This window comes from Rhinolophus ferrumequinum, chromosome 11, assembly GCF_004115265.2.
Source record: "Rhinolophus ferrumequinum isolate MPI-CBG mRhiFer1 chromosome 11, mRhiFer1_v1.p, whole genome shotgun sequence".
NCBI classification, from domain to species: Eukaryota; Metazoa; Chordata; class Mammalia; order Chiroptera; family Rhinolophidae; genus Rhinolophus; species Rhinolophus ferrumequinum.
The window spans coordinates 12,368,108-12,390,368 of NC_046294.1; the positions used below are offsets into that span (position 1 = coordinate 12,368,108).

Genomic DNA, 22,261 nt, shown 5'->3' on the forward strand with positions numbered 1-22,261 from the left:
TGTTCATTTGTGTTTTAATGTGACTTAATAGGAAAATAGATAATAGAATTCAGTGGGTAATTAACCATTTGACTTGATGGTTTTATAAATGACATGAATTGAGCCAGTGAGTTAAAACCCAAATCTTCCATTTGATTCCGTAGTGAGTGTCATCAATCTTTGACCCACTGTCTTGTCAGTGACTCTGGAACTGCTGCTGGGAAATTATGCATTGACAAGAAATAAATATGAAGACATAGTTCACTTTCCCTGAGTTACAATATTATTCCTTTTTTATCATAGCAATATGAATTATAATTTTATGAATATCTTCAAGTTTCTTCATGGGGTGTCAACATGAAGAATGTCACTGAAGTTACTATATTTGTACTGACGGGCTTCACAGACAAGCTTGAACTGCAGTTCATCTTATTCCTCCTGTTCCTAGCAGTTTACCTGTTTACTCTGATAGGAAATTTAGGAATGGTTGTATTGGTCATTGGGGATTCTCGGCTTCACAACCCCATGTACTGTTTTCTGAGTGTGTTATCATCTGTGGATGCCTGCTTTTCCTCAGTAATTACCCCCAATATGTTAGTAGATTTTATGTCAAAGAATAAAACAATTTCACTCCTTGGATGTGCGACACAGATGTTTCTCGCTGTTACTTTTGGGACCACGGAGTGCTTTCTCTTGGCTGCAATGGCATATGATCGCTATGTAGCAATCTACAACCCTCTCCTGTATTCAGTTAGCATGTCACCCAGAGTCTATGTACCACTCATCATTGCCTCCTATGTTGGTGGCATTTTGCATGCTTCTATACACACAGTGGCTACATTTAGCCTCTCTTTCTGTGCATCCAATGAAATTAGACATGTCTTTTGTGACATCCCTCCTCTCCTTGCTATTTCTTGTTCTGACACGCACACAAACCAGCTTCTCCTCTTCTACTTTGTGGGCTCTATTGAGATAGTCACTATCCTGATTGTCCTGATCTCCTATGGTTTCATTCTGTTGGCCATTCTGAGGATGCATTCTGCTGAAGGGAGGAGAAAAGTCTTTTCTACATGTGGCTCTCACCTAACTGGAGTGTCCATTTATCATGGAACCATCCTCTTCATGTACGTGAGACCAAGTTCCAGCTACGCTTTGGACCACGACATGATAGTGTCGACATTTTACACCATTGTGATTCCCATGCTGAATCCCATCATCTATAGTTTGAGGAACAAAGACGTAAAAGAGGCAATGAAAAGAGTGTTTGGTAAAAATGGGTGGATCAATAAAGTATCTTTTTCACACTAACCATTAAATTGAAATAAATTAAGAATGATGTACGTAGTCTCCATATCAAAAAGTCATACCTCCACCTGTGCAGTTTCCATCTGCGCAAAAACAAACAAAGCTGTCATCCATTTGCTTCTTACTTCACTCTCTCACACACACATATATACACACATGTACACATATGGTGATATTGATTGTATTACTGTGGATCTCTTCAGAATCTGTTAATCCCATAAGGATGAGTCAGGTACATTTGTGTTATTCCTTCTAGCCATTGTGTTCAACTGTATTAAATTGTTGAGAAAGAAAATTGATACTTATCAGGAATGACTCAAAAAAGGTTTGTGTATACAAGTATGTAGTATATGACACAATTTATATAAATGACCTGGTATACTTATATTTGTTTAATATTTTTAGAAATTGATAATAATTAGTTTTTTACAGGTTATGGTGGGAAAATAACTAATTTGCTTGTCAAATATAGTAGTAGACATAAATTTACCTTTGGGCATGAAATGATATTAATAAAACCTAACATATTGCATAATTAGAATGAGCCTGACACTGTTCTAATTGCTTCCCTTTATTGATGTATTTACTTCACATGAAAATATTATACCATAGGTGTTAGTATTAGCTACATTTTTTAGATAAGAAAAAGGGCACAGTTTAAGTAACTAATTCAGAACCAAAGCTACTGAATGTTGGTTCTGTGATTCTACCAAGATAGATTTTAATGCATCATTTATTGTCCTTTTTTTTTTATTGTATATACTTTTTTTTTTAATTTATTGGGGTGACAATTGTTATTAAAATTACATAGATTTCAGGTGTGCAATTCTATATCACATCATCTATAAATTACATTGTGTGTTCACCACCCAGAGTCAGTTCTCCTTCCATCACCGTATATTTGATCCCCCTTACCCTCATCTCCCACCCCCAACCCCTTTACCCTCTGGTAACCGCTAAATTACGTTCCCCAGATTAATTTTCAAACCCCGTGGCCATCCTGTGGTCACCAACTGCCCTTCAATCCCTTCATCCGCCCCCCCTACCCCGCCCATCTAGCAATCCTCAGTTTTTCCTCTTTGTCTCCAACACTGTTTCTGGTTAGTTCATTCACTTATTCTTTTCTTTAGATTCCGCAAATAAGTGAGATCATATGGTACTTATCTTTCTCTGTCTGACTTATTTCACTTAACATAATGTTCTCTAGGTCCATCCATGTTGTTGCAAATGGTAAGATTTCTTTCTTCTTTATGGCTGCATAATACTCCATTGTATAAATGTACCACAGTTTCTTAATCCAGTCATCTACCGATGGGCATTTTGGTTGTTTCCATGTCTTGGCTATTGTGTATAGTGCTGCAATAAACATAGGAGTGCATAAAGATTTTTGAATTGGAGTTTTGGATTTCTCCGGATAGATACCTAGGAGTGGGATTACTGGATCATAGGGTAGTTCCATTTTCAGATTTTTGAGATACCTCCATACTGTTTTCCATAGTGGCTGCACCAATCTGCAATCCCACCAACACTGCACAAGCGTTCCCTTTTCTCCACATCCGCGCCAGCACTTGTTGTTTGTTGATTTATTGATGATAGCCATTTTGACTGGGGTGAGGTGGTATCTCATTGTGGTTTTTATTTGCATTTCTCTGATGGTTAGTGAGGTTGAGCATTTCTTCATATGTCTGTTTGCCATCTGTATGTCCTTTTTAGAAAAATGTCTCTTTAAGTCCTCTGCCCATTTTTTTAATTGGGTCGTTTGTTTTTTTGGAGTTGGGTTGAGTGAGTTTTTCATAGATTTGTGATATTAATCCCTTATCAGATATATCATTGGCAAATATCTTTTCCCATTCAGTAGGATCCCTTTTTGTTTTATTGATGGTTTCCTTTGCTGTGAAAAAACTTTTTAGTTTGATATAATCCCACATGTTTATTTTTTCTCTTACTTCCCTCGAGCGAGGGTATATATCAGTAAAAATCTTACTCCGGGTAATGTCTGAGAAGTTTCTTCCTATGTTTTCTTCTAGGTATTTTATGGTTTCAGATCTTACATTTAAGTCTTTAAGCCATTTTGAATTTATTTTTGTATATGGTGTAAGGAGGTGGTCCAGCTTCATTTTTTTGCATGTGTCTGTCCAGGTTTCCCAGCACCATTTATTGAATAGACTGTCTTTACTCCATTGTACATTCTTGCTTCCATTGTCGTAGATTAAATGGCCATATAGGCGTGGATTTATTTCTGGACTCTCTATTCTGTTCCATTGATCTATGTGTCTGTTTTTATGCCAGTACCATGCTGTTTTGATTACTGTAGCCTTGTAGTATAATTTGAAGTCAGGTATTGTTATACCTCCCACTTTGTTCTTATTTCTCAAGATTGCGTTTGCTATTCGGGGTCTTTTATGGTCCCATATAAATTTTAGGATTATATGTTCTATTTCTGTGAAAAACGACGTTGGCAGTTTGATAGGAATTGCATTGAATATGTATATTGCCTTAGGCAGTATGGACATTTTAACTATATTAATTCTTCCTATCCATGAACATGATATGTGTTTCCATCTATTTACATCTTCCTTCATTCCTTTCTTCAGTGTCTTATAATTTTCTGAGTACAGATCTTTTACTTCTTTGGTTAAATTTATTCCCAGGTATTTTATAGTCTTTGGAACGATTGTAAATGGGATTGTTTTTTTTAATTTCTCCTTCTGATGTTTTATTATTGGTATATACAAATGCAACTGATTTCTGAATATTAATTTTGTATCCTGCTACTTTACTAAATTCATCTATCAGCTCTAATAGTTTCTTAGTGGAGTCTTTAGGGTTCTCTATATATAGTATCATATCATCTGCATACAATGATAATTTTACTTCCTCCTTACGAATTTGAATGCCTTTTATTTCTTTTTCTTGTCTGATTGCTGTGGCCAGAACTTCCAGCACTATGTTGAATAGAAGCGGAGATAGTGGGCAACCTTGCCTTGTTCCTGATCTCAGGGGGAATGGTTTTAGCTTTTCCCCATTGAGTATGATGTTAGCTGTGGGTTTGTCATATATGGCCTTAATTATGTTGAGATATGATCCCTCTATTCCCACTTTCTTAAGGGTTTTTATCATAAATGGCTGTTGGATTTTATCAAATGCTTTTTCTGCATCTATTGATATGATCATGTGATTTTTATTTTTCATTTTGTTAATGTGGTGTATCACATTAATTGATTTACGGATGTTGAACCACCCTTGCATATCAGGGATGAATCCCACTTGATCATGGTGTATGATCTTTTTAATGTATTGCTGAATTCTGTTCGCTAATATTTTGTTGAGGATTTTTGCATCTATGTTCATTAGAGATATCGGCCTGTAGTTTTCTTTTTTTGTGGTGTCTTTGTCTGATTTTGGGATCAGGGTGATAGTGGCTTCGTAAAAAGTGTTTGGGAGTCTTCCTTCCTTCTGGATTTTTTGGAAGAGCTTGAGGAGAATAGGTGATAATTCTTTTTTGAACGTTTTGTAAAATTCACCTTAAAGCCATCTGGTCCAGGGCTTTTGTTTGTTGGGAGACTGTTGATTACTGATTCAATTTCCGTGGTGGTAATCAGTCTATTCAGGTTTTCTGTTTCTTCTTGAGTTAGCCTTGGAAGGTTGTGCGCCTCTAGAAAATTGTCCATTTCTTCCAAATTGTCAAATATGTTGGCATATAGTTGCTCATAGTAGCTTCTTAAAACTTTTTGTATTTCTGCAGTGTATTTGTATTCCGTTGTCACTTCCCCTCTTTCATTTCTGATTTTATTAATTTGGGTCGTCTCTCTCTTTTTTTTAATGAGTCTGGCTGAAGGTTTGTCGATTTTGTTTATCTTCTCTAAGAACCAACTCTTGGATTCATTGATCTTTTGTATTGTTTTTCTGGTTTCTATTTCATTTATTTCTGCTCTGATCTTTATTATCTCCTTCCTTGTGCTCCCTTTGGGCTTATTTTGCTGTTCTTTTTCCAAATCCCTTAAATGTGAAGATAAACTGTTGATTAGTGATGTTTCTTGTTTCTTTAGGTAGGCCTGCAAAGCTATGAATTTCCCTCTTAGGACTGCTTTCGCAGCATCCCATAGATTTTGGGTCGTCGTGTTTTCATTTTCGTTTGTCTCGAGATATCTTTTGACTTCTTCCTTGATCTCCTGCTTGACCCATTCATTATTTAGTAATAAGTTATTCAGCCTCCATGAATTGGTGTGTCTTCCAGTTTTTTTCCTGTAGTTCATTTCTAATTTCATAGCATTGTGATCAGAGAAGACAATTGGTATGATTTCAATTTTCTTAAATTTATCAAGACTTGTTTTGTGGCCTAACATGTGGTCTATCTTGGAAAATGTTCCATGTGTGCTTGAGAAAAACGTGTATTTTGCAGCATTGGGGTGAAATGTTCTGAAAATATCGATTAAATCCAAGTGGTCCAATGTATCATTTAAGGCTGTTGTTTCCATATTGATTTTCTGTCTGGAAGACCTGTCCCTTGTTGTCAGAGTTGTGTTGAAGTCTTCTACAATAATAGTGTTACTGTTGATCTCTGTCTTTATGTCAGTCAGTACCTGTTTTATATACTTAGGTGCTCCTATGTTGGGTGCATAGATGTTTACTAGGGTTATGTCCTCTTGTCGGATCGATCCCTTTATTATTATATAGTGTCCATCTTTATCTTTTAGTATGTTCTTCATTTTAAAGTCTATTTTGTCAGATATAAGTATTGCAACTCCAGCTTTTTTCTCGTTTCCATTTGCATGAAATATCTTACTCCAACCCTTCACTTTCAGCCTGTGTGTGTCTTTTGTTCTGAGGTGAGTCTCTTGTATACAGCATATACAAGGGTCTTGCTTTCTTATCCAGTCAGCCACCCTATATCTCTTGATTGGAGCATTTAATCCATTTACATTTAAAGTGATTATTGATAGGTACATAGTTATTGCCACTTTTAAATTTGTAGTTAGGTTGTTTTGATCTTTCTTCTATTTACAGAAGTCCTTTTAGTATTTCTTGCAATGCTGGCTTGGTTGTAATAAATTCCTTTAGCTTATTTTTTTCTGGAAAGCTCTTTATCTCTCCATCAACTTTAAGTGATAGCCTTGCTGGATAAAGCAATCTAGGTTGTAGGCCTTTGTTTTCCATCACTTTGAGTATCTCCTGCCACTCCCTCCTGGCCTTCAATGTTTCTGTAGAAAAATCATTTGATAGTCTTATGGGAGTTCCCTTGTATGTAACCCTCCGTCTTTCTCTTGCTGCTTTTAGGATTCTCTCCTTGTCTTTAAGCTTTGCCATTTTAACTATAATGTGTCTTGGTGTGGACCTGTTTGGGTTAATCTTGGTTGGAACTCTCTGCACTTCCTGGGCTTGTATGTTGGTTTCTTTCATCAGGTTGGGGAAGTTTTCAGACATTATTACTTCAAATATGTTCTCAATCCCTTGCTTACTGTCTTCACCTTCTGGTATTCCTATGATGCGCATGTTGTTGCGCTTGATGTTATCCCAGAGGTCTCTTAGGCCATCCTCGCTTTTTATTCTTTTTTCTTTCTGTTGTTCCGTTTGGGTGATCTCTGCTACCTTGTCTTCTAAGTCGCTGATTCGATCCTCTGCTTCATCTAGCCTGCTGGTAATTCCTTCAAGTGAGTTCTTAATTTCGGTAATTGTGTTCTTTAGTTCTAACTGGTTGTTCGTTATGATTTCTACATCCTTCTTTATGTTTTCTCTAAGCTCCTTAAACATTCTTATCACCAGTGTTCTGAACTCTGTCTCTGAGAGGTTGGTTACGTCTGCTTCATTTAGTTCCAGATGTGGAGGCTTCTTCTGTTCTTTTATTTGGGACGTGTATCTTTGTTTCCCCATTCTGGCTGACTGTGTTTATTTTAATATATTAGGTAGATTCCCTAGAGTTCTTAGTTCTTGCTAGGTTATCTTATGTAGTATGTGTCCTTTATATTTGACTCGCACAGCGTCGTCCTCCTCTGCGTGTGCTCCAAAGGTGACTCTTGTGTTGTGTACACTGTCCCGTTCAAGAAGATCTTTAATTGCTTTTTGCTTGTGAGTAGGTGGGGTTAACTCCTGGGCTGACCCGTTGTGAGACTTGGCTCTGCCCCCCGCAGGGCGCTCTGCTGCGTGAGGGTTGACCACCCAAATGTGGTTTGGCCTCTATGGGTTCCAGTGCCTGCAGAGAACCCCCTCTGGGTGTGTGACCTGGAGGTCAAACCCGGCAGCACTCCGGTTTGGTCTGGAGTTGGCCCCTGGATATGCTGAATCCCGTGCCTCTCAAGCTGGGCCCCAGCAGGACAGTTTCAGCACAAAGCAAATCACCAAGCACAACAGCAACGACAACAGCAAAGAAAAAAATCAAATACATTCACATGCAAAAAACAGCCGATAACCCCCACTCGTCACAGGCAAAGATATGAAAGATATAAAGACAAAGCAAAACAACACAAAACAAAGCAAAACAAAAAGCAGCGACAGTCTTGGCCTGAGCCCACCAAGCAATGTCCAGGTTGTCCTCTGCTATACCAAAGAGCCCCCTGCTTATTGCGCAGGCAGAGCCGGTCACCTGGTGCCCAGAGTGACTTTGGGACTGCAGACTTAAATGCGTGGGCCTGAGGGGTCTGGATGATAGTTTTTACAAAGTCAGTGCCGTTTCTGCCCTTGTCTGCACGTATGTACACTGAGAGTAGCCCCACCCGCCCCTAGTCCAGTACACCTGAGTCTCAGAGCACTTCTTCAGTGTGTGTGTGTATGGGTGCGAGTGGGAGATTTCCGATCTGCTGACCGTGCCTCACAAGCTGGGCCCCGGCAGGGCAGTTTCAGAACAAAGCAAATCACCAAGCACAACAGCAACGACAACAACAAAGAAAAAAAATCAAATACATTCACATGCAAAACCACCTGATAACCCCTACTCGTCACAGGCAAAGATATCGAAGATATAAAGACAAAGCAAAACAAAACAAAACAAAGCAAAACAAGAAGCAGCAACAGTCCAGGCCTAAGCCCACCAAGCAATGTCCAGGTTGTCCTCTGCTGTACCAAAGAGCCCCCTGCTTATTGCGCAGGCAGAGCCGGTCACCTGGTGCCCAGAGAGACTTTGGGACTGCAGACTTAAATGCGTGGGCCCGAGGGGTCTGGATGATAGTTTTTACAAAATCAGTGCAGTTTCTGCCCTTGCCTGTACATATGCACACTGAGAGTGGCACCACCGGCCCCGTGTCCAGAACTCCTGAGACTTAAGGCACTTCTTCAGTGTGTGTGTGTGAGTGCGGGCGGGAGATTTCTGATCTGCTGAAAACCCAGAGCTGCGCCTGCCTCACTGCTGATCTCCGGGTGTGTCTCTGCAGCTGCACCCGCCCCGCCCTAGGCAAGCCAGGAAGGGTGGGGGCTGGGGATGGAGGGGTCTTCACTCTCCTAACCCAGCCGCGCGTCACCCTCTTCCCGCAGGCCAGAAAAGGTGGTGGTTGGGGGTGGAAGAGTCTCTTCTCTCCCAGCGCAGCCAAAATCACACACACTTCCCAGTCTCCCTGGGCCAGGGTTGCCCGCCAGGCCTCCCAGAGTCTGAGCTTCATGGCTCCTCTGCAATCTGCCACCACTCCTCAGTTCAGGGGCCGGCTCAAGTCTCTGGAAGGGCGGGTAGGACTGGAAGAGTGGGGCGGGGGAGGGGCCCAGGTATGGAGACTGTGTTCTTTGTCTGCCCTCGGGCGACTCCGTCCGCCCTCCCTGCGGGAGAGATCAGCCGTGGGACGCAGGGAAAGAGCCCACCTCCCGGTCTCTGCGCTCTCCGCTCCACCCTGGGCTCCTGTGCGTGCCCGGCACAGCGGGTCTCACCTCGGTTTTCGGTTTTCGTCCCCGCCAGCCGAGGCTCCGTTGCGGGCTGGGATCTCCCGCCGCTGCCGGCCAGGCGCTTTCACTCCGCTCCTCTTTTTCCTTCCCCTGCTCGCCCAATTAGCGCAACTTCAAGTACTCCTTAGCTTCAAGTAAACCACGAATCTCCCCGCTGTTCTGTGCGATGAGCAAAAAGTTCCTTGATGGGTTATAGGTCTTGTTTGCAAGAAGATCCGGAGGAGAACTCAGAAAGTGCGCCCTGCTGCCGCCATTCCTATGACGTCTACCCATTTATTGTCCTTTTGTTTTGAATATTATTTAATACTAATGACAAATAAATTTCAAACTTAAGGGATTTTAGTAGGGTGTATTTACATTATTTACCACATATTAGTATTAATTTCCAAAATATATGTTTTCCTAATATGTGCATTCAAAATTAAAATACTTTCAAAAATATATTTCTAAAATATGTACATTGCTTGCAGACTTTAATGCCATCAACTCTATATTTCTGGTTTCACAAAACCTGACATTACTTAGGGTAAGGTCTAAGGGATAATGTGTATGCATTCTCTTCTGAAAATGTCGCCATTCTATTTGATACTAACTAAAACCCTCTAATTTTGAGAATAATACTTACCAAGAGCCAAAGTTGGTGAAAAAAAAAAAACCCGAAATTTCTTTCAATAGTATTTGTCTAGAAAGTTGTCAACCTCAAGTTTTTCTCAGAAATAAAATATGAAAACCATTTGAGTTGAAAATTTCTGTAATATAATATTTATATTCTTCGAGATAAGTTCGGTGTAGATCTTTGTGCATTAATCCTGTTTTATTTTGAGGTAAAAATAAATTTAAAAAAATATTTTTTTTTTGGTTAGGGTTTTGGTAAAATGTTCCAGGAAGTTTTGTGTGAAAGGAATATCAGAGAGTTTCTGTCACTATAAGTGGAGCAGAATATAACTTGTCTCTCATGCTGATAATTCCAGGGCACTCCATGTACTGGGGATTGGTGATAATGCAACAGTTAGTCATCCTTGGGGACCAGATTCCAAGGAAGATTGCTTGGCATATTTTCCAAGGTCAAATGTTCAAGGACAAAATAAATGCAGCTATGTTAGGTTTTGAGGAAACAGTTGCTTTTTCCTTTAGAAGCCATACAATGAAGAGCCTAGTTTGGTCTTCTTCTGTGATCCTCTAAATTTTTTATTGTGTTGGTGGAGAAGCTATTTCTAGAGTCACACTTAAGTACTCTGTGACTGAAACCGTCAGTGATTAAATAATTCATTTTTCACAATGAAACATTTTTATATTTAAAAATGTGATCATATTGTAAAATATGTTTATTAGAATAAATAGAAGGCAACAAAGTTCAAAGAATAAAATGAAAATATGTCCAAAATGTTATAACATTTTGATGAATTTCTTCCTATTATTTTACTTTGTACATATGCTTATTTGTGTACCTATACATTACATAATTATACTGTATATTCAATATCTAATCCTCATTTTATGACCAAAATTCCATTGTATATCATGATCAGTATTAGACTAGCCTTAGATAAAACCCGTATTGCATGTATCATGCATTGACTTGTGCCCAGTAATTAACTTCCCTCTAGAGGTGTTCATCAGCTGATAAACATTTTGACATCACAAGGAAAACATGGTGTGGGCTTTCATTGAGGTTTGACAATCATCAAATTCATCTACATAGCAATTTTCTGCAACTTGTTTTACTATTTTAGTGGACTCTATATAATCAGGTCAAACAAATGTTTTCTTAACTATGAATAAAAAGAAATAGGAAAAGAAAGCTGAAATATTTTATTGAGAACTATGAAGTTGAATAAGATGCAGCCCAGAAGAGGAGTAAGAAGTGAAAACAAAAATTTACTATCCATTTTTAAACTGCAATGTCTAACGATAAAACAATGGAGGAAAGAATCCACTTTTCTCAAGGAAATTCTCAAGAAAATCTTTAGAAAGGTGGGAATTCTTATTCTTGGTCTTTGAGAATGATTATTGTATTATAGGGAAAATTTTCTAAACAAGATGACAGACATATGCAGGGACAAGAAGAAAAGAATTTATGTCAGGGTGAATTGAAGGAAGTAAGCCATTTATTACATAGGGAATCTAAAGTATGGGGTTTGGGAATGGAGTGGCAACAGGAGTAGATACAAAATTGAAACTGTATAAGCAGTCCAAGGAATTTGGACTTATTAAAAGGAGAGAAAATATGTAGCAGTAAGGAAAGCGTTATGATCGTAAAAATGGTGATACATTAAAGGGAACTAGATAGGCTGGAAGGTAAGAAGTTAGGAGGCTGTATCAACAGTTCGGATTAGAGGACATGGGGGGCCTGAACAGAGACAGCAGCAGTGACGATGAAGAAAGCAGAGGAAACTTATTTTAAGGGTCTTTGGGAAACAGAATCAACAATAAGTTATCCAATAAATATTTGGGTAAAGTAAGAGAGATAAACATAGACTCACTTGCTATGTCTTTGTTTTGTGTGACTGAGTGTACCAAAACAATTTTGTCCAGAAGAAAATAGTGTAAGAATAGAAATTGAGTGCAGGGATAGCAGTGGGATTAGTTTAAAATGGTGAGTTTGAGAAATGTGAAGCACATGCAGGAAAAAGGAAACTATTTTTCTTGGGTGAGATATAAAATGATCAGATGTCTAATAAAGTATAAATGTATCTGTCACTCAGGCTTTCTTGGTTATCTTAGCTAACTTATGAAACAAATTACTTTGTTATACCATGTGCAGTAAAAAGAGAACTGGGCTGAAATTGAAAATGCCACTAATTACCCAAGGAGTAATGAGGCCTAATTAATATATATAATATAAAGCCTTTTCCCCCCTTCTGTTCAGCGCTTGGTTTTGTCATCAGAAGAACAGATTACAAGGTCCTATTCAATTATAAATTCCTATGTTTCTGAAAAAAGAACATGGTGTCAAAAGAAGCCATTATCAGCCCTTCGAAATTCTTAAGTTATAGTCTATATAATAGTCATTAGCAGAAAGCCTAATTTTAGGAATGACCCTTGGAGGCTAACACACATAACCATCCGATACTCCAGCTGCTCCCTTCAAAGTCTCACCAAATTGTTGTCCATCTTTGGCTTGAATCTTCCAGGTAATCTTTATCTTCTTTTCAGCTCACTCAATCTTGGGATATTATATATTGTAAAACCTCATTACATTGCCTCAAAATATGTTTTCATACAGCTTCTAAATAGTCCAGATATTGTTAAAGATACATTTCTTTGGTTTTCAAATGCATTTAGTTCAAAAATTTCAAAATTCTTACAATTGTATTCCTTTGAACCCTGTAAGACAAATCTATCCCCTTCTTTCCTTTTTTCATGACATTTTTTCAACAATAAGAGACAAATATAATGTGCACACTGACCCTTTCAATTCCATATTTTTCTACATAATATGTTTTTATCATCCTGTTGCTTTCCCCTGACAAAGAACTTAAATAAATTGGAACATTTAAATATGTAATAGATATTAATTCAGTGTTATTTGACCACAGTGAATTAAAGTAAAATCCAATACCTTAATACCTTAATCTTATCATACAAACTGTATAAGGAAAGAGACAGATTGATACAGATATAGATACAGAAATAGATATAGATACATAGATATAGATTATTATCAGCATTGCACTGCTAACAAAGGCTTTTAATAGCAACAAAATCAAACTCGTATCTTCAGGCTGGTTATAAATTTAAACAAAGAGACAACATTTACTCAAACGACATAAAATTAGATTAAATTACAGGTTTAATTTTTTAAATTAGATTTATTGGGGTGACAATGGTTAGTAAAATTACATAGATTTCAAGTGTACAATCCTATAATACGTCATCTATGTATTGCATTGTGTGTTCACCACCCTGTCAGTTCTCCTTCCATCTCCAAATATTTGACTCTCTTTAACCCTCTTCTTTCTCTCCCCTCCCCCCTTACCCACTGTTTACCACAACACTGTTATCTGTGTCTATGAGTTTGTATTTGTTTGTCTTGTTCATTTGTTGCTTTCAGTTTTATATCCCACATATGGTTCTCAACTTTTTCTGTCTGACTTACTTGCTTAGCATTACTGGTTTAATTTTAAAAAGCAAAAAGTCATATCAGAAACAAGGTTATCACAAAGTGCAGAAACAGATGAGGAAAGTTTCAGGAAAATTTTGTCTTGGCTTATGGTCTTTCAGTGATTGTTGGAAAAACTATCTTTGTATATAAATAAGGTCTTGCTAGATCTAAGAAGTTAATTTTTGTTGTCCTTTTATATTATAGCCTAAAACTATTGAGAAAATTAACCTTATGAATTTATAGCTTAAGTAAGACATATTTGAAGACATCTGGGTTCCTCCTAGTTTTCATAGTATCCCTAAAAAATACCTTCATCAATAATTTTATAATATTTTAGAATGTTCATTTCCTTTTATTTCACACCTTCTATTTGATTAAATATGCTTCTGCTTTCTTGATTTTGGCCCAATGACCATGTTCTCAAATGCTTAAAAATACCATCTTTTTCTCTCCAACAAGTCCCACAGGTATTTAACAATGTACTTGCCTGTAGCATCAATAAATATATCCTAACTGCTTCTACTTGAAAATTCATGGTCACTGAGCAAATATTTTTCTCATAATAATTCTTTTCATTGCTTCTTTGGCCTCTGTGTTTTTCACACTGTATATCAGAAGATTTAGTATTGGCATCAAAAACGTATAAAACATGGACAGGATTTTAGTTCTATCCTGTTGATAGTCAGAGCTTGTTCCCAGATAAGTAAATATCACTGTGCCATAGAAGAGAGTCACTACCGTTAGATGGGAAGCACATGTGGAGAAGGCTTTATATCTGCTCCTTGTAGAACGTATCTTCAGGACAGTGAGAAGGATTCCCAGATAGGAAATTACCACTATCAGAAAGGTAGTCACTGATGTCAGTCCAGAGAGAGCAATAAATAAAACCTCACTGTATTGGGTGTCAGAACAGGAAAGTTCAAAAAGCAATGGGATATCACAGAAATAATGGTTAATGATGTTGGGCCCACAGAAAGAGAGACGGAGCAAGCCACTCAGGTGGATGAGTGAGTTAGCACAACCTAGTAGGTAGGAAGTAGTCACCAGGTGGATGCACAATGTGGGGGTCATGAGACCTTTGTAGTGAAGTGGGTGGCAAATGGCAACATACCGATCATACGCCATTGCAGCCAGGAGGAAGCATTCAGTGGTCAGGAACATGCTGACAAAGGAATACTGAAGGAGGCAACCATGATAGGAGATGGCCTTCTGACCTGCTATGTAGTTCACCAACATTTTAGGAATAAAGACGGAGGAATAGCAGAAATCCAAGAAAGCCAACTGGCAAAGGAAAAAGTATTTGGGACAGTGGAGCTGGGCACTAGCCAGAATTATTATGATAACCCAAATGTTGCCCACCACAGTTGTGAGATAGATCAAGAGAAACAGCACAAAAAGAACAGTATTCAGTTCAGGGTTGTCAGTCAGCCCCAGGAGGACAAATTCAGTTATCACACTGACGTTTCTGTCAGCCATTTATGTGACTGCCCCTATGAACGATCTGCAGGGAACAAGAGGGAAAAGAAAAAACCAAACTGTATAGCTTGAATATATGAATTCAATCTACTGGGAACTTTAGAAAACTGCATGATTTTAATCACTACTACTACTACTGCTACTACTGCTACTACTAAGACTCCACAATGAATTCAGTTATTGCAAGAATGAAAAGTTACCCTGATATGAAACTTGAGTTGAATCAAAGTCTTACCAGGGGATATAAAATGGTACTATCACCACATAATAACCCCTGGAGAAATTACTATCTCTTTGGACAGTCCTAATAGGAATGTTTATATAAACAGAGAGAGTTTGGGCGATGGAGCTTAGGAAACAGTATATTCAGGATTCCATAACACAAGGCAAGGAGCTTATATTTTAAGGAAGAGTATCTCTAAACAAAGAGCAAAACAACTCGATATATAATAAGTAAATTTTTGACACATCTAGTAAAATTATTCTCTATGACATATTTTTAACTTAGACAAGTAGTACACGTGACAATTATATTAAACAATAAAACAAATAAACAATATATACATATTTATGTATATATTTATATGTGTGTATGTCTGTGTTGTATATACACGTGTATATATGTATATATAAATACACACACAATAATATCTAATAAAATTTATAGATTATCCATAAAAATGAAAATCAGGCGTGTCTAGAATAGAGAGTGAAAAAAAGCAAACAGTTTTTTCTCATAAAAACATTACTTATTTGTTAAAACTCACTTGTTCCAGGGAGTCATTCTTTGCTACTTCAACAGATATTTATCATTTCATCCTCTGATTTCCTATAGCATTTATTATCCAACTTGAATTAGTGCATATCAGATTTTTTTCCATGAAGATTCAATTAGAAAACTCCACTATATTTTAATCCCTGCAGTCAGAGTTTCCACTCCAATTTTCAGGACAATGCATATGCTTTTGGCATATTAGGTCACATGTGGATGAGGGTCTTTACCCAGGAAAAGTTATGTCATTAAATTAATTTAGGCTTTATCATATAACCCAAAATACATGAAAAGTAAGGTTCCAATATCTGATATATTTGGGAAACACTTAGTCAAATGATGTTTAAGGAAAGCTTTCTTACTGCAGTACTTATAGGAAAACATAATATGCTACTGTGGTTTGGGAATTTCCAATAAGAGAAAAATAATATAGAACATGTTTCACATTAATTTGATGATTGAATCTATTTTCACTGAACATTTAGAATAGAGCATGCTCCAATCCATGCTTCGGAAGTAATGGTTCCCTGATATTAAATAAAGAGTGAGAAAAACATGGGCTTGATCTCTATCTTCACTACAAGCTAAGTGGTAAGTTATTAATAACAATTGAAATACTGCAAACCATGCTACACAAGAGCTTTACGTCCATTTTACTGAAACACCAGGAGTTGAAAAGGACTAGTTACCTTCCACCACATTATGCTACGATTTCGCGTCTAACTCTCAGTTTCCTATCCTAACTTAGTCTCATCTACAAACCTTCCTCAAGAGGTAGTTGTGAGAAATAAATAGGAAAGTACCTAAAAACTGCCTGTCACCCCACAGGGACTCTCTAAGCGTTTGCTGTACATTCAAAGTAAAAAGAAAGAAAGACAGAAACAAAGAAAGAAAGAAAAAAAGAAGGAAAGAAGGAAAGAAAAGAAAGAAAGAAGAGAGAGAGAGAGGGGAGAGAGAGAGAGAGAGAGAGAGGAGAGAGAGAGAGAGAGAGGGAGGGAGGGAGGGAGGGAGGGAGGGAAGGAAGGAAGGAAGGAAGGAAGGAAGGAAGGAAGGAAGGAAGGAAGGAAGGAAAGGGACGGAGGGAGGAAGAGAGAGAGAATGGAAGGAAGGGAAGAGAAGGGAAAGGAAGAGAGGGGGAAAGAAGGAAAGATGGAAGGAAAGAAGGAAGGGAGGAAGGAAGGAAAGACAGAAAAGAAAGAAAAGAAAGAAAGAGAGAGGGAGGGAGGGAGGGAGAGAGAGAGAAAGAGAGAGAGAGAGAGAAAGAAGGAAGGAAGGAAGGAAGGAAGGAAGGAAGGACGGAAGGAAGGAAGGAAAGAAGAAGGAAGAAGGAACGGAAGGAAGAAGGAAGACGAAAGAAAGAAAGAAAGAAGAAAGAAGAAAGAAAGAAAAGAAAGAAAGAAAGAAAGATAGAGGAAGGAAGGAAGGAAGGAAGGAAGGGAGGAAGGAAGGAAGGAAGGAAGGAAGAACACATACTAGACAAAAGGTTCTTGACTAAAATAGTCTTTGGTTCTTTGCTTTTTTGGTTTAGTTTTATTTAGTTAGCTTTGCCTTGATAGACTTTGTTTTTAAACAAATCAAAATGTTACTTTGATGATGAGTTCTTCTTATTTCATCAATTCCATATTTTTTCATTAATTTTAATAACCAGTAATTTTCATCTGGACTGTCTTTCACACGGTGTGTTTCTTTTGCAGTCATATACAATATATAAGTCTTTCAGTACAAAATTAGCTCTGGAAACAGAGCCAAATAAATTGCTGCTTTCGCCCTCAGATTTAACAAAATTCAATAGTTTGTACTAGTCAATCTTAAATTTCTAAATAATTTCTTTTAATAAATTCCCTCTTGCAATTTACATAATTATATGTACATGATTATATGAAGACTTTAAATATAGCAACCTGAGGAAATATGGACTAAACCTGCTAATCATTTTAAGAGAGGCAGTTGAGTTGAATATTCTAATTCTATTTTATTTATCTCAATAATTGGAATGGATTTGAAGCGGATTATTTTTCTTTACATTCTATTCACAGCATGTACTGAGAGCTGCTGTTTTTGGAAACCAAATGGAAAAGGCATTTATAATTTCTTTGTTAGAACACAAAAACAACACCTACCTGGTTTTGAGAGGAAGTCTAGCCCTTTCTCTTACTTTCCTAACTTGTGTTTATATTTGGCTCAGGTCCGTTGGAGAAGGGAATTCCCAGTGATTCTGTGATCATTAGGTCCCATTAAAACAGCTAACCAGGGGCCTGAGGGAAAGTAAGGCTCCAGCACTAACTTTCCAAACTGTAGCAATTCATAGATTTGGTCTTTTCTAAGTTTTAGAGAAAATTGTCCATGTTCTTGTCTCACCTACACAAGGCTCTACAAGGAAAAACTGAACTGTTAAAAATTATAACTCCTGTTTATAATTTTGCTTTACATAATTTAAATATATATGTATATTATCCATAATATATAATTTCTTTCAGTTTTAAAGAATGCTAAGTTCCACTTGTTAATGACCATGTGCTTTTATAAATGCATTATCATTGATAGCAATTATGGAAAATATACACATATTTCTTTTTTTTTTGTAGGGAATAATTCCTTATTTATTTATTTTTAAATTAAAGTTTATTGGGGTGACAATTGTTAGTAAATTTACATAGATTTCAGGTGTACAATTCTGTAATACATTATCTATATCTCACATTGTGTGTTCACCACCCTGAGTCAGTTCTCTTTCTATCACTATATATTAGATCCTGTTTAACCTCTTCTAGAACCGCCTCCCCCCTTGCCATCTGGTGACCCCTAAACTATTGTCTATGTCTATGAGTTTTTATTACTTCATTTGTTTGTCTTGACCCTTTGTTGTTTTCAGTTTTATATACTACATATCAGTGAAATCATATGGTTCTCTACTTTTTCTGTCTGACTTATTTCACTTAGCATTATAATCTCAAGATCCATCCATGTTGTCACAAATGGTCCTATTTCATCTTTTCTTACAGCTGAATAGTATTCCATTGTATGTATATACCACAACTTCTTTATCCATTCATCTATCGAAGGACATTTTTGTTGTTTCCATGTCTTGGCCACCGTAAATAAAGCTTCAATGAACATTGGAGCGCACATGTCTTTATGGATAAATGTTTTCATATTTTTGGGGTAGATACCCAGGATTGGGATTGCTAGGTCATATGGTAATTCTATTCTTAATTTTTTGAGAAACCTCCACACTGCCTTCCATAGCGGCTGCACCAATCTGCATTCCCACCAACAGTGTATGAGGGTTCCTTTTTCTCCACAGCCACTCCAACACTTGTTTTTATTTGTCTTGTTGATGATAGCCATTCTAACTGGGGTGAGGTGATATCTCATTGTGGTTTTTATTTGCATTCCTCTGATGATTAGTGATGTTGAGCATTTTTTCATAAGTCTATTTGCTATTTTTATGTCCTCTATGGAGAAATGTCTCTTCAGGTCCTCTGCCCACTTTTCTATTGGGTTGTTTGTTTTTTTGTTGTTGAGTTGCATGAGTTCGTTGTGTATTTTGGATATTACCCTCTTATAGGAGGCCCTGTTTGCAAAACTCTTCTCCCATTCAGTTGGTTGCCTCTTTATTTTGTTGATGGTTTCTTTTGCTGTGCAGAAGCTTTTAAGTTTGATATAGTCCCATTCATTTATTTTAGCTTTTACTTCCCTTGCCTTAGGAGTCAAATTCATAAAATGCTCTTTGAATCCAAGGTGCATAAGTTTAGTACCTATGTTTTCTTCTATGCGGTTTATTGTTTCAGGTCTTATGCTTAGGTCTTTGATCCATTTTGAATTAATTCTGGTACATGGTGACAGACAGCAGTCCAGTTTCATTCTTTTGCACGTGGCTTACCAATTCCCCAGCACCATTTATTGAAGAGGCTGTCTTTTCTCCATTGTATGTTTTTTTGCTTCTTTGTCAAAAATTATCTGTCTATATTTATGTGGGTTTATTTCTGGGTTCTCAATTCTATTCCATTGGTCTATGTGTCTGTTTTTCTGCCAATACCATGCTGTTTTGATTATTGTTGCCTTGTAGTACAAGCTAAAGTCAGGGAATGTGATACCTCCAGCATTGTTCTTTTTTCTTAAGATTGCTTTGGCTATACGGGGTCTTTTGTGGTTCCAAACAAATCTGATGATTTTTTGTTCTATTTCTTTAAAAAATGTCATTGGGATTTTAATGAGGATCGCATTAAATCTGTATATTGCTTTGGGTAATATGGCTATTTTCCCTATGTTGATTCTTCCAATCCATGAGCATGGAATGTCTTTCCATCTCTTTGTGTCTTCTTCAATTTCTTTTGGATATTTCCTTCACATCCTTGGTTCAGTGTATTTCTAGGTATTTTATTCTTTTTGTTGCAATTGCAAAAGGAATTTTTTTAAAATTTCTTTTTCTGAGATTTCATTGTTAGTATATAGGAATGCAATGGACTTTTGTACATTGATTTTGTAGCCAGCAACTTTACTGCATTTGTTTATTGTTTCTAATAGCTTTTTGGTGGAGTCTTTAGGGTTTTCTATATATAGCATCATGTCATCTGCAAAGAAAGATAGTTTAGCTTTTTCATTCCCAATCTGGATGCCTTTTATTTCTTTCTCTTGCCTGATTGCTCTGGCGAGGACCTCTAACACTGTGTTGAAAAGCAGAGGTGATAGGGGACAGCACTGTCATGTTCCTGAACGTAGAGCAAAGGGCTTCAGTTTTTCACCATTAATTATGAGATTAGCTGAGGGCTTGCCATATATGGCCTTTATTATGTTAAGGTATTTTCCTTCTATACCTATTTTATTAAGTGTTTTAATCATAAATGGATGTTGTATCTTGTCAAATGCTTTTTCTGCATCAATTGATATAATCATATGATTTTTGTCCTTTATTTCGTTTATGTGATCTATCACATTGATGGATTTGCATGTGTTGAACCATCCTTGTGCCCCTGAGATGAACCCTGCTTGGTCATGATGAATAATCTTTTTAATGCATTGTTGCATTCGATTTGCTAGAATTTTGTTTATGATTTTTACATCTATATTCATCAGAGATATTGGTCTGTAGTTTTCTTTTTTTGTGTGTTATCCTTACCAGGTTTTGGTACCAGGGTAATGTTGGCCTCATAAAATGAGTTAGGGAGTATTGTCTCTTCTTCAACTTTTAGAAGAGTTTGAGTAGGACCTTCTTTGAAAGTTTGGTAGAATTCACTAGGGAAGCCATCTGGTCCAGGACTTTTGCTTTTGGGAAGGTTCTGGATGACTGATTCAATTTCTTTACTGGCGATTGGTCTATTTGATTTTCCAATTCTTTGTGATTCAGCCTAGGAAGTCTATATGTTTCTAAGAACTTGTCCATTTCTTCTAGGTAATTGAATTTGGTGGCATATAGTCCTTCATAGTATTCTTGGATGATCCTTTGTATTTCTATGGCATCCGTGATAACTTCCCCTCTTTCATTTCTGATATTGTTTATTACTGTCTTTCTCTTTTTATCTTAGTGAGTCTAACCAAGCGTTTGTCAATTTTACTAATATTTTCAAAGAACCAGATCTTTGTCACATTAATTTTTTCTATTGTCTTTTTATTCTCTATTTCATTTAGTTCTGCTCTGACTTTTATTATTTCCTTTCTTCTGCTGACCTTGGGTTTCATTTGTTCTTCTTTTTCTAGTTCTTTAAGGTGTAACGTAAGGTTATTTTTCTGGTATTTTTCTTGTTTCTTGAGATAGGCCTGTAATGATATAAATTTCCCTCTTAAAACTGCTTTCGCTGCATCCCCAAAATTATGATAGGATATATTTTCATTCTCATTTGTTTCTATGTATCTTTTGATCTCTTCTCTTATTTCTTCTTTGACGCAGTCGTTCTTTAAAAGTATGTTGTTTAGTCTCCACATATTTGTGGTTTATCCTGCTTTCTTTTTGCAGTTGACATCCAATTTCAAACCCTTGTGATCAGAGAATATGCTTGGTATGATTTAAATCTTCTTAAATTTGCTGATGCTAGTTTTATGTCCCAATATGTGGTCTATCCTTGAGAATGTCCATGTACACTATAAAAAAATGTATAGTCTGATGTTTTAGGATGAAGTGCTCTATAAATGTCAATCATGTCCATTTCATCTAATGTGTCATTTAGGGCTGCTATTTCTTTATTTATTTTGTGTTGGATGATCTATCCATAGCTGTCAATGACATATTTAGGTCCCCTACTATAATTGTGTTTTGTTCAATTTCTCCCTTTAGTTCTGTTAGTAGTTGTTTGGCATATTTTGGTGCTCCTTGATTGTGGGCATAAATATTGATGACTGTTATGTCTTCTTGTTGTATAGTCCACTTTATTATTATAAAATGTTCATCTTTGTCTCTTGTTACCTTTTTCATTCTGAAGTCTGTTTCATCTGATCAGTATGGATACACCTGATTTTCTCTAGATGCCATTTACTGGGAGTGTCAATTCCACCCTTTCACTTTGAGTTTATGCTTGTCCTTGTAGCTGAGATGTGTCTCTTGGAGGTAGCACATGGTTGGGTGTAGTGTTTTTTAATCCAATCTGCTACTCTGTGACTTTTGATTGATGACTTCAGTCCCTTTATATTTAGGATGATTATTGATATGTGATGATTTCCCATCATTCTATCTTTGATTTTCTGGTAAGACTGTGTCTCCATTGTTTCTTTGCTTTTTGTTGTTGTCAATTTTTTCTGTGTGGTGGTATTCTATGATTTTTTCCCTC

At 36.9% G+C, this 22,261-nt stretch overlaps 1 protein-coding gene across 1 annotated transcript; it reads left to right on the plus strand.

Annotated features, from left to right (window-relative positions):
• Nucleotides 1–236: 236 nt before the first annotated feature.
• Nucleotides 237–1,288, plus strand: LOC117030828 (olfactory receptor 5T2-like). Its single transcript, XM_033121067.1, has one exon. The coding sequence runs from the start codon at nt 337–339 to the stop codon at nt 1,285–1,287; it is 951 nt and encodes a 316-aa protein (XP_032976958.1). The 5' UTR covers nt 237–336; the 3' UTR covers nt 1,288.
• The last annotated feature ends 20,973 nt before the right edge of the window (nt 1,289–22,261 follow it).